Source organism: Chiloscyllium punctatum, chromosome 11 (genome assembly GCF_047496795.1).
Source record: "Chiloscyllium punctatum isolate Juve2018m chromosome 11, sChiPun1.3, whole genome shotgun sequence".
NCBI lineage: Eukaryota > Metazoa > Chordata > Chondrichthyes > Orectolobiformes > Hemiscylliidae > Chiloscyllium > Chiloscyllium punctatum.
The window spans coordinates 77,806,190-77,819,449 of NC_092749.1; the positions used below are offsets into that span (position 1 = coordinate 77,806,190).

Consider the following 13,260-nt stretch of genomic DNA (forward strand, 5'->3'; position numbering starts at 1 on the left):
CAGTGGCCATCACTCTGTCTACCCTTTAGACACTGTACTTTGATACATAGCTCAAATAAAACACAATCAGACAAACGTAAATTCAAGCCCCATTCCCGACTTTTGAGTTCATAATGCCCACATTCCAGTACTGAGGTGAGGGAGCACTTTGCTCTCACAGAGATCTTTTTCTGATAAGACATTAAATAAATGAGTCATTTGAACTGAACAAGAAAGATTCCACCTTCTTCTTTAAGAGAAAATGAATTATCCCAATGCCCTGATCAACTTCTGTCCTTTAATCAAACATAACTAAAGCAGATAACCTGGTCATTTGTATTGATTTTGTGAGAGCTATTTTTCCAAAAATTCCAACAATCTAAAGGTGCTACCTAAATGAAAGTCGGTTCTTCCCTAATGCTGTAGTATTGGAAGCGGCTGGAAGGCAGCGCCACTGAGAAAAGGAGCGGCACCATTACAGGGGAGTGGCAGTAAGAGTAAAGCAGGTAGAGAGAGAGACAGGATCAGGTAAGACGGAACAGCCAGCCATATTGGAAAGAGCCAAGCGTAGGTGACTTGTATGTAGGTGAGGAGCTGAATTATGGGGAAAAAGTTAGAATGCCAGGGAGGTAGTAAGGAGCGGCAAGAGTGGGTTTTTCAATTGCGCTGTGATTGATGCATGTCCGGCCCAATCTCTGCCGAGACTGTGATACTTCTTTCACCGAGTTTTCGGTGGAGGAAATGCGACGGGCATGGGTGGAACACCAGGCGTAACAGTTTAGAAAAGTTTTTCTTCTTCTTGAATCGAATTCATCTACAATAAAACTAATTGAAATTGAGATAGCAAATTTAAAATAAGTTCTAAAAAGTATTTAAAATTTGGATCCAAACTATACTGTCAGAATTTTAAATAAGTTAACAATTTGAGGTAAATGTCAACGGAATCCACCTGAATTAAGTGTTCATACCTTAAACCGTTCAAGACCTGATTTAACCTCCCAAATATCGGGGGAATGTCACTTTAATTAACCCCGAACGACCCGGGACCGAGCCCAGGATTATTTATCTTCTCACAGTCCTCTACCTCACCACCTTCCTCCCTGGAGGCATTTAACGAGTGGGCGGCACCTGCTGTTAGTGGATTTTCTGGTTGTACCCTGTTCGCCAGCTGAAAGTTTCTGGTGGTGAATCACTGCAAGCTGCAGCCTTTAGCAGGCCGGAGGATCTCTCCGGGCCAAGCACTACCGACCGAGCTCCTCACCTTACCTTCTATTTTGTGGCAGGTGATTGAGTGGACCTCAAATCCTAGGCGCTTGGATTTCTTCAAACAGAAAAAAACTTTAGAAGACCGAAAATGCCGAAACCGGTAAGTGGTTAAAAGTCTGTAGTTTTCTATTTTGGAAAACCAGGCGTGTTTAAAACTCATTTTTAAACTAACTTAAGATGGTGTCTTGCGAAATAAGTCGCAGAAATCACTGCATTGCATTACATATAATCTAACGCTTACACCTTCACCTAGATTTTCTTTTCCCTGTTATGTAATTCTGACTGGGAAAGCAGTTTTCAAAAAGTAATCTTGCTTTAACTGAAGCTTGAAGTTTTGGCATTACAGGTTGCTCTGGTTAATAAGTCATGTTGAATAGTTGCTGTTAGTTAAGCCTGGCAATAAGCTGTTCCTTTAACAGTATCTTGTTTTTCCTTTTTTTTAGACTTTACCACCCTACAGTAAATTTTTTTTAAGTCATTGCCCTTCCAAGTTTTGGAGGTGGCTTAAATATGGTGAACAAAGCCTACATTTGTACTAGAGTAAAGTGCTTCAAAAGTTTTGAGTTGGTTACTGTGGAAACACTAGAGGGTATTCTTTAATTGATCCAAAAAATGGTCTACTTCTGCCTTCAAGAAGAATGTAGTAGGCATGAGCTTTGGGTGTTTTCTTTTTACTCTTCTACTTTCAATGTTTTCCTTTAAATATGGATGGTTTATTTAACTCTTCCTGGATACATGGAAGTTTGTAATGCTTTCTGATTTTAACAAATTAGGTCATACATTTTGTTCAAAATTAATTGTGGTTATTCTCATAATTTATAAATTTTAACATTTGAATCTCCATGTGAGTGTTTTGGTTTTAGTTTAAATGTTTCTCCAGTCTGAGCCATACCTTGCACTCCCAATAGTTTTGCCAATTCTGGATTGTACCTCTTTTTAATGTATAAAATACATTGTACTAGATTAGTTAAATGTAACTTGAAAGAAGACATGTATCCTTAGTATTAAGGTGAACAGATTTCAAACTCTATGTAACAAAGTTTTTTTTTACACTGGCAATGGCTAGGAGCTTGTTGCCTACAAGAGTAGTTGGAACCAAGACATGCTTTTCAAAAAGAAATTGGGCAGTAGAAGACAGTCAATTTTCAGGGCTGTGGGATAGAGTAGGGGAATTCTGGTGTAAGCCAGCATGGACGCAAGGGGCTGAATAGCCACATTCTGTGCTGAAATGACTCAAAATCTGGGGAGATTTTGAAACTGAAAGAGGGGAGAAAATAACTTGGCGTGTAACTTTTTTTTATTTCCATGACCAAGATCTTTGGCTAGTTATTTAAACAGTTTAGCATTTTCAAAGGTAATGATTAACATTTCAGAACAGAAATGTGGAGACATTTTTTCAGCCAGAGAGTGGTGGGTGTGTGGAGTTCATTGCCACAGAGTGCAATGGAGGCCGGGACGCTAAATGTCTTCAAGGCAGAGATTGATAAATTCTTGATGTCACAAGGAATTAAGGGCTATGGGCAGAATGCGGATAAGTGGAGTTGAAATGCTCATCAGCCATGATTGAATGGCGGAGTGGACTTTATGGACCGAATGGCCTTACTTCTACTCCTATGTCTTATGGTCTTATGTCAAGAACTCCTGCATGTAACTGATCAATATTAAATGGATTAAGGTTGAATATGCCAGGAACTGAATTGAAACTAATGTAGAGGAAGTATTGTCACCACTACTAAACTGGAGATTGAGCTGAACAAAGGTATTTAAGATGATTCCATGCAACTTTTAACAAAACTTTTTTTTCTCATTAAGATTTCAAAAGACTTGTTTTTTTAAAGCATTTTTAAATAAAAAGTTGATTGTAATGGTGAATCTATGAAGCAATTTAGTAAGTCAGTTAGGTATTATGTTCAGTTTTTGATTCCATATTTCAGGATGGATTTGAGGCAATAATGAGGGTAACAGCAGACTTATTAAAGACCCATTCCCCTATGTCAGGATGTTGTAATGGGGTAGCGGTGTGCAAAAAGAACTTGTAACACTGGAGTGTTTTTCATGAGATCAAACAATTTGTAAAATCCTCCAGCATTCTGTAATTATGAAGGAATGACAATAGAAGCAATTGATTTTTGGCAGTTAGTATAAACTTAAGATTCTGAACAGCACAGGGGGAGGTCTTTGCAGAGAGGGTGGTGGGGTGCACTGCTGGTATTGATTGACATAGGAAATGACAATACAGAATAGGTAGCTGAAGGATGGGTGGGTGCATGCAATTAGGGTTACTCATTGCATGTCAGCATGAGTTAACTGGTCTAAGTAGCCAGTTTTGTCACCTGTTCCAGAAAGTTAAATATACTTGCTGGTTGTTTTTGTGATGTATTGTGCGCTTGAGTTTTCATTTCTTTAGGGACAATTACTTGAATGTGGTATCAGCAATTATGGAGGGTTGATTGGTACACAGGCTGTTTTTCTCCTCTAGGATCAAAATAACTTATGACATAACAATTTTTTAAAATCTTCAATTAATATAACTTTTTTCTTTTTGTTGTAAGCCAATATTTAAAACTTTCAACATGTTATTAAATGCATTGAAATGTCCCAAGATGTTTCACATGAGTATTATAAAACAATGTGTCACCTAGCTACAAATAGCTTTAGTTGCTGAAAGCTGAGTCAAAGGGATGCTTTGATATGTGTTAAAGGAGAAAAGCAAAGCCAAAAGAGGTGAAGGAAGAGGATTCCAATGCAGGGAGCTTAAATAACTGAAAGTGTGGTCATTTAGTTAGTGACCAACTCTGTAGAGTTCACATGTTCTTCCTAAACATTGCCCTGTAGTATCCAAGGACATTCAGCTGGAGTGGGTTGACTATGGTTTTAAATCCCCATGTGCAGTTAGGGAGATGGGATAGAATGGGGTGCTTTTTAAAGCATCAGTGCAGGTTTGATAATCTAAATATTTTAAGATGTCATCCATGGCTCAATGGTATCACTGTTCAATAGTCAAACCCAGGTTATCAAACTTGACTGTAAAGACTTAATGTAGGTCCACACTAAGGTTAAGGATATGCTGTTTTGAGATTTTTAATGTTCAATTTAACAGGTTCTGTGCATAGTGGTGAAATTGTTCCCAGTGACATAATTGTCATTTACCAATGTCTCAAACGTTTAAATATTTTATTTCATTGATGTTTGTGGGATCTTATGTAGAAATGGGCTGTAGTGTTTTACCATGTTACGACAGTAGCTATGCTTGGGTTTGCTCAAGTATTTTTGGATGTCAGTGTTGCCAGGTGCTATACAACAAAAATTGTGATGACTTGAAAATAATTTCTTCATTTTTAAGTGTCTTGGATCACTCGAACTAGAGTAGCCAAATCGGTTTGGTTGTATATTTTCTGGTCAACTTGTCTTGAGACTTGAACCCATCTCTCCTGGCTTAGAGATGGGAAGAGAAAGTGGGGACTGTAGATGATGATCAGAGTCAAAACATGTGCTGGAAAAGCATGGTTGGTCAGGCACGTCCAAGGAGCAAGAGTTGATGTTTTGAACAAAAGCCCTTCTTCAGGAATGAGGTGGTGGCCCAAGGGAGTGGAGGTAAATGAGGGTGGGGCTGGGGAAGGTAGCTTGGAATGCGATAGGTAGATGGAGGTGAGGGGGGTGGTGATGTACAGTTTGAAGGTGGTGCTAGATCAGAAGGGGGAAAATGAAAAAACTGGTGAAATCAACATGGATCCCATGTAGTTGGAGGGTCCCAAGGTAGAAGGTGGTGGTCTTTAGGCATTGGGTGGCTAGAGTTTGGTGGTGGAGGAGGCCCATGGGAACACCATCACTGCACCACAACAGCCCTAACTTGGTTCAGTTTAACATAACTGCTGAGGGGGAGATCCAAGATGGCAACGTTCTAGGAGGATCATGTTGCAGAGCTCCGCACCATAACACAAGTGGGACGAATTTCTAACCCACCCAACCTGGGCCATCGTGATATTCTGGAACTCTAGAAAGGTCGTGAAGTCCCAGGAAACTGAAAAATTGACTTACCTGCATTTTTGCCACCCAGAGATGCTGGAAGAGGAGCGTCTGAGGCTGGGCCTGCATGCCAGCCTGCAGGATCCTCTGACTCAATTACCTACCAGGCCCTGGTGAATGAACTCTCAAAATCTCACGAGATGCTGGGTAAGCAGATAGAGGAGAAGCTATCCCTGATCTCTATCATGCTGCCGAAGCATGAACAGCAGCTAGGAGACCTGGAAAAGAGGATGGATGAGGTTCAACACAAACCGCGGTGGAAGCTTATGCTAATTCCTCCAAGGATAGGATTCAAGCTCTGGAAACGCAGGTCCGTAATTTGTGACCAAGTGGATGATCTTGAACAGGGACAGGAGGAAAAAAATTGGATCGTCTGTCTACCTGAGTGTAAGGATGGTGAGTGGCCGGTGGAAGTTATTGAGGACTGGTTACCGAAATTCCTTAACTTGGAGGCTTTCATGAGGCTTGAAGATGGGCTGACCGGGTCACGGTGCGCAGGTCTTGATCAATGTCCTCGTCCTCTCCTGGTATGGCTTCATCACTACAAAGGCACACAATTGTGGCAGCTTCCAGAATCCAGGGGAAGGATCGAAGAGCCCTCGTAAGTTAGGGCCCAAAGATAACATTCTTCTAGGACTTCTCAGCGGTGGTGACCCAGAAAAGACCCATGATCCTCCTATTGTGTGAAGAGAAGACTGAGGGAGCTAGGGATTCAATACTGAGGGATCTGGCAGTGCTCAGATCACCTTAAATGGAGTTGTACATCTCTTTGACATGTTGGAGAAAGCAAGAAACTTCGTGGACAAATAAACTAATCCTGAATAATTTAGTATGTACAAATAAGTGTTTTGTGTATTCTTTTTAAAAACTAGTCCGGTTGGAGCTTGCTTTTCCTATTTCTTTCTATTGATGGTTTAAACCAAATTACCAATGTTTGGCCGCAGTTGAGATGTGTACTTTCAATTTCGAAGTTATACCAAAGGATGGGTGGGATATTTACCCTTTTTTTTAAAAACTATTTTCTTTATTCATATTGCTATTCCATGGTGTATTTTTCTGCTTGTTTGCAGTGTGTGGCTCTAACTAGGAGGAGGGAAAATGGTTGGGATGACTAGATGCCTACTTATGGGCAGTTTGGGAGGGTACTTGCCCCTTTTGGGCAAGGGTGAGTTCCCCTAATCAGTGCTGTTGGTGCTTTTTATTTTGGGTTGTGTTTTTTTTTATTATTAGGTTTGTTTAAATGTAGTTTTTTTTATGTTTGGATCATGTGACACTAAGGTTCAGTGATTTGTGGTTAGAGTTCCTCTTCTCTGGAATTTTTAAATGTTACTGCAGAAGATTTATGGCTAATGACTTGATTTTAAATAGTGTACCTGGAATATCAAGAGAGGTCACTCACCAATTAAGAGGAAGAAGGTACTCTTGAGTCTTAAAAAGGAGAAGGTGGATATTGCTTTGTTACAGGAGACTCCCTTGGATGATAGGGAGCATTTGAAACTACAGAATGGCTTTGATTGGGTTTACTTTTTATCCTTTTTTTTTAAATGCCAAAAGTAGGGGAGTGGCTTTATTGATGAGGTATCTCCAGTTCTAACTTAGTGTTAAAGACATACGGAGGTATGTAATTCTTTAAAGCCTTGATAAATGGGGAAGAATATGGTGTTTCAAATGTTTTATTGCCCCCTCTCATCCCCTCAAATTTTTGGTAGATGCGTTTTCTAAACTGATCAGTCTCATCCTGGCATATCATTTTTATAGCAGGAGATTTTAACTGTCTTGTGGATCTCACAGTTGCTCAAAGGCCACTCAATACTCCAACTACTGGATCGGTGTGTGGAGTTAGGGTTTGTGGATGTCTGGAGGTGTCTTCACCTTACAGGCAGGGATTTTACATTTTTCTTTTTCCAATTCGCACAGATATCAGACCAAGATTATGTTTTGGGTTTTTTTTCCCTGACCTCTGTGGCATCCTTAGATTTGGTGGCATCTTGTGTGATTGGTAATACTACCATCTGATCATGCTCCAGTGTACCTGTTGGTTAAGATTAAGGACATTACAGTGAAGGACTAGTGAATGGATCCCTTTTATCCTCCAGGGTAAGAAGCTTCTGGAGTATTTCTCTAGGGAATCCCTAGACATTAACTCAGGCTCAATTAGTACCCCATCCGCCCTTTGGGAAACTGCCAAAGCGTATGCCAGAGGGTTAGCTATTTCCTACGCCACCAGTAGGAAGCGGCATAAGGGTGAGCAGCAACGTCTCCTCTAAGCATGGTTGAAGGCAGCCAAGAAGGCTTGGTTCAACAGGCCCTCAATGGTCAAATGGAGGATTACAGCGCTGCTGTCTGCATTGAATTCCATGCTCTCTCAGACAACACAGAAGGTTGCTTTTGCAAAGCAAAGGTTATATATGAGCATGGTGACAGGCCAGGCAAATACTTCGCATATCTCACTTGGAAAAGGAGTGCCCCACAGGCCATTACGGTGATCAGGGAAAGGTCTGGGAACCTAACAACATTTTTGCCTCCAAAAAGACTTAATGTGGCATTCCAGAGATTTTACTAAGTTGTTTTTTAATACCACCTGAGGGTTGTGAGGAGGGGTGGGCCAAAATGGAATCTCTCACACACCCCTCCAAACAGGAGTCCTTTTCCAATGTCATCTCCTCCGAGCAAGAGGTGCAGGAAATTGTGAAACAGCTTCAGAGTAGAAAGGTGCCTGGTCCTGATAGACTTCCCAGTGAGTTCTGTAAGGAATTTATAAACATGCCATCAGGCCTGATGCTCAACATGTTTAATGACTCATATAGCCATGATTGTCTCCCACCATCTGAGAGGCTAATATTTCATCCTTTTTTTTTATTTTGAAAAAGGGTCCTGGAGGACTGTGCTTCGTACAGGCCCATTTCACTTTTAAATGTGGAGTTTAACATCCTAAGACACTCTCTCATTTAAGGCTAGAGACTGCGTTGCCCTCTATTGTTAAAGAGGACCCGATGGGCTTCATAAAGGGCCACGTCCTCCAATAGTGTTAGGAGGCTGCTTAATGTAATTAAAGCATGTCAACAACAGTCAATACAGGGATTGGTGATTTCTTGTGATGCAGAGGAGGCTTTTGACTGAGTTGAATGACAGTACCTTTTTCTACACTCTCTCTCTAGAGTGGTTTGGTTTGAGTGAAGTCTTTATAGGATGGGTGAAAGTTCTCAACAGTCCCTCTTGCTGCAGTCATCACCAGTGGGGTATGATCAAGCAATTTTTAAGGGCAGCTGGCAGGGCTGTCCCCATTCGCCACTGCTTTTTATGTTGGTGATTGAACCATTGGCAGAGGCCATTCATAGGTATACTAATGTATCAGCTCCAGAAGTGGGGTCAAAATTACATAAGATTTTATCCGAATGATGTCCTAATATTTTCCTAATCCAGCAGTTTGTGCCTCGCCTAATACAAGGGCATCTGCGTGTTTGGTGCCTTTTTGGGGTACAAGATTAATCTTTCAAAATCAGAGGCTATGTTTATGGGTGGTCTTATGAAGGTGCTAGGTCTTGGTGAATATAGATTTCCCACTTAAGTGATCACAGGGGTGTTTTGTGTATTTGGACATATTCATTACTCTAATTCTGGATCAGCTGTTCAAAGCCAATTTTGTTCAATTATTTGACTAAAAATCAAACAAGACCTTCAAAGATGGGAGGCCTTCTGGTCCTGTGGTTGGGTTGGATAGCGCTTATTAAGATGAATATTCTCCCCTGAGTTTTCAATAAGCAAACATTTCAGGAGGCTGGCTGGTTGTTTTTTTTTATTTGGCATCATTTAAATTTAGCTGAACTGCAACTATCTTAGATTGGGGGAGTGGACCTTTTTTTAAAAAAAACTTCCAACTAAGCTTGCTTTTAATCCTACGTGAGTGAGCTGTTTGGGGGCCCTCTTTCAGTATGGTTACATAGTGAAATCTCCCAGGCAAGGTACCCCCTTACTAACTTGCTGTTTCTGGACAAAATGAGGACAGTTGGGGAATATTGTCATAACCCAATAGTTATAGATATGGTTTAAAGCATGGAGGGCCATTCAGCAGAGGGAAGGCAATATTGGCAAAACATCTTTTACACCTATAATGGGTATGCCACTTTTCACCCAGGGATAATAGATTCTGGATTCAAACGTTGGGCAGCTAGTGGTGTCTTGCATGGGTGATTTGAGTGAGAGACAATGATGCCCTTCAATCAGTTAGCATGGAAATACAAGCTATCTAACAGGGATCTCCTTTTTTTTCCAAGTTGGGGACTTTATTTTTAAACAATCCACACTTTTGATCTCTACAAATCCAACATAGGAAGGTGCCCGGTGCTAAGAGTACACTTTCTGTTGGCACTTTATATAATCAGTTGAGGGGTTTGACTGAGCAGGGTGTGGAAGAAAGCTAGGCATTGAAGTCTCCTCTGGCATGGGAAGGTATTTGGGAAAATGCAAGGAAGATATCAATTTGCAATAGGATCCATGCTTTGCATTGAAGATTTCCCCATAGGGTCCACTTGGCTCCAGACTGCCTGAACTGCTGTGCTCTTCCAGCATCACTAAGCCAGACGTATCTTCATGTCCCAAGTGTAAGGTCAGTATGAGCGCTCTCACTCTTCCTTCCTTGGCCTACCCAGTTTATCCTCCCTTTTTTTTTTGAGCAAGGAAGATCGTGTTGGTTATCTGAAAAATCCCCCAGGCCTGTTGGATTGGTGGAAGATTGTTATGGATTTTCTCAAGTATGGTACACCCCACATTGAGAATCTTTACAAGACATGGCAGCCTTTTTCAGAATATCTGGACACAGATTTATCTGTCACACTAATAAGGACTTTTTATATAGCCGTAATGATTGTGTTTTATGAATCCAGTGTCCAGGGAGGAGGAACTGTGAATGTATGAACGTCTTGTTTGGCTGAATTGAGTTTTTGTATTTATTTATTTAGTTGGGTTTTTAGTGTGTGTGTGTGTGTATTTATACATGAGGGTCGGTGTTTTTACTTGTGTTTTTTGTACTATTTTGAATTGTATCGTTTTGTATTTGTAATAATTTTTTTAACAGCTGCTTTTCTTAGTTTAAATTTCCAACTGAAAGACTGACCTTCTAACAATGCAGTGCAAGCCTTATCAGTCTGGATTATTAATTAAAACCACAGCAATGGGGATTGGCTAACCCTAATCTAAGTGCTATCAAATCAACTAAAATGACATCCAATTGTTTAATTCATCTAACTTAAATGTGTGGCACCACTCTCTAATTTTTAACTTTAATCTAACTTAATTTCCTTTTTCATACATATATAGTATTAAATACCATCTTTTTTAAGATCCTTTTTAATTACAGTTGCAAATATGTTCCTTTCCAATGGCGTTGGTTTCAAAAGTTCAAAAGGAGTGTCTTATTTCTCTAACATAGAATGGGTGATTCTAATGTGAGTCATATATTGAGCAAGTTCCAGCAAATTAATGAGACTTCTAAAGAAGTCTCCCTGTTTCTTTTTCTAGATATGGAAAGTAATGAATGCTGACGTGTATTAAAGAACACAGTAAAGTTTTTTTTTACTCTGGGCTTTGAATACCTGAAAATGTTCCTGAATAGCTTGGATTTGGTAGTTGCTTCAAACTTCTCCCAGTGCCCTTGTACAGTAGATTTGGATAAAGAATTGAGGATCCTTTTTTATGCAAATATTCAAAAATCAAACTGTAAGCTCAGTTAAGCTTTTTTAAAAACCTTCTTCTTTTTTTTTTCAGTGCTGCTACTATTGGTGAATTCTTAATTACCTTTTTTTTTGTCACTTAATTGTACCAGCCTCCCTTCCTCTGGCAGCTCATTCCATACATTCACCACCCTTTGCTTGAAAAAGTTGCCCCTTAGGTCCCTCGCCCACTAGTTCTGAACCCCCCCCCCCCCCCCCCCCCCCCCCCCCCCCCCCCCCCAGGGAGAAGTCCTATTTACCCGATCCATGCCCCTTTATGATTTTGTAAACCTCACAGGGTAAACTGTAAAAGTTAAACACTACTTTTTTCTGCGGTTTGTTGTGTGTTTTAAGATGTTGTTGCACTGTAACAAAATACATGTGATAATACATAAATAAAGTAGAAATTTCTACCATGCAACTGGGCCTGATAGAAACCTCTGCTCCAAAAACAATGCAGTAAACCTCTCACGGGGACATGGCACCTGCAGCCATGTACGTTTGCTGCCCCCTTTTACTGTTTTTTTTTAAAAAAAAAACTCCTAGTGACGAGAGCCAAACAGAGCCCTGAACTGATTTTTGCCTCGTGAATATCCATCTTGTCACGGTGAACTGGATAGCTGTACTGAGAACAGCACCTATTGCATAGGATTGCTGACTGACTGTTAGGGAGCAGGTGAATAGCCACAAGAAGCAGGAGAGGTGATTATCCCTTTATTCTAATGGGCTTGCTGTTAACATAGGTTATCTTAGTTAGTTAAAGAAAGTCACTAAACATCTTCTACAAGGTGATTTTCTATAGCATGAGGTTGCAAAGGATCACAACTGTCACTTTAGAGCTGAATGACCTGGGTCCCTTGAAGTATATAGGGACAGTAGGAAAGAACTTAAACAAGAAATTAGGGAAAAAAGGGGTCATGAAAAGTTAACAAATAAGGTTAAGGAGAATCCCAAGGTTTTTAATACTTTTTTAAAAGCAAGCAGGTAGCTAGTGAAAGGTTGGCCAGCTCTAGGATAAGAGTGAAGCCAGAAGTAGTAGGTGAGGTCCTAAACAAGTACTCTGGTATTCACTAAAGAGAAGGAATTAGCGGAGAATGATCTGAAGGAAGGGAGACCCTTTAGGAATTTTAGAGTTGCTGTCAAAAAAAACAAGATGTTATGTGCCCTAAGATTAGAAGTCCCTGTGTCCTGATGGGATCTATCCCAGAATATTGATTTTGAGGCAAGAGAACAAATTGGAGCATTAACAGACAACTTTTGTATCCTCTTGGACCCATTGTTTAAGTACGGTAGAAGGGATAATTCTGAATTACAGGTCTGTGAACCTCACGTCTGTAGAAGGGAAATTATTGGAAAAAAATTCAGGACAAGATCTATACCCATTTTTAGAAGCAAATGTACTTGGCATGCTTTTGTGTCGGAGGTTGTGCCTCTTTTTTTCTTTGAGGTGAAGATTTTGAAGGAAAAGCAGTTGACTTGTCTACATGAAGTTCAATAAAGCCTTTTGACTAGTCTTGTGGCAGACTGGTACAAAAGGTGAGGTCGCCCAGTGTCCGGTGATCTGGCAAGATGGATACAGATCTGACTCTGTCATACAGGGTAGTGGTGGAAGGATGCTTTTTGGACTAAAGTTTGTGACTGGTGTTCCCTGGGGATCAATGCTGGGATTTCTGCTGTCCATGGTCTACATAAATGATTTGGAAGAAAACATGACTGGTCTAATGAGTATGTTTGCCCATACAGAAGTGGGTGGCGTTGTGGATAATGAGAATACAGCAGGATATTGATCAGTTGGTTTGGGGGGGGTGTTGTGGGCACATGCAGAAAACCTGGCATATGGAGTTTAATCTGGACAAATAGGTGATGCATTTTGGAAAGTAGAGTACAGTAAATGGCAGAACCCTTCTGCATATTGATATGCAGAGTCATTTGGGTGTGTAGGTCCACAATTACTGAAGGTGGCAGCACTGATAAGGTGATTTTCTTTTTTAAAAAATAAGGCCTATAGCACGCTTGCCTTCATTTGGAGTGACATTGAGTATAAGAATAGGCAAGTTATGTTGCAGCTTTATAGAACTTAACTTTGGCCATACTTGGACTACTGTGTGCAATTCTGATTGTTACTAACAAAAGGACGTGGATGTTTTTGAGAGGGGACAAAAGGTTTACTAGGATGTTGCCTGTAATGAGGGATTATAACTATTAGAAAAAAAGGTTTGATGTTTGGTTTTTGTTTTTGTCACTAGAATGCAGGGGGTTGGAGGGGTAACCTGTCGTTTAT

The 13,260-nt window shown here is 40.4% G+C and overlaps 1 protein-coding gene across 2 annotated transcripts in view; it reads left to right on the forward strand.

Moving 5' to 3' along the window:
- The first annotated feature begins 447 nt into the window (after nt 1-447).
- The window catches only part of ezrb (ezrin b), a 130,972-nt gene continuing 118,159 nt past the window's right edge, over nt 448-13,260 (forward strand). The window contains exons 1-2 of one of the 2 annotated variants that reach the window (XM_072581085.1): nt 448-507; nt 1,263-1,345. In XM_072581085.1, the coding sequence (XP_072437186.1) occupies nt 1,334-1,345 (12 nt within the window). In that variant the 5' untranslated portion in view covers nt 448-507; nt 1,263-1,333. Of the gene's footprint in view, nt 566-1,262; nt 1,346-13,260 lie in introns of both variants that reach the window. The other variant, XM_072581084.1, reaches the window with a different exon arrangement.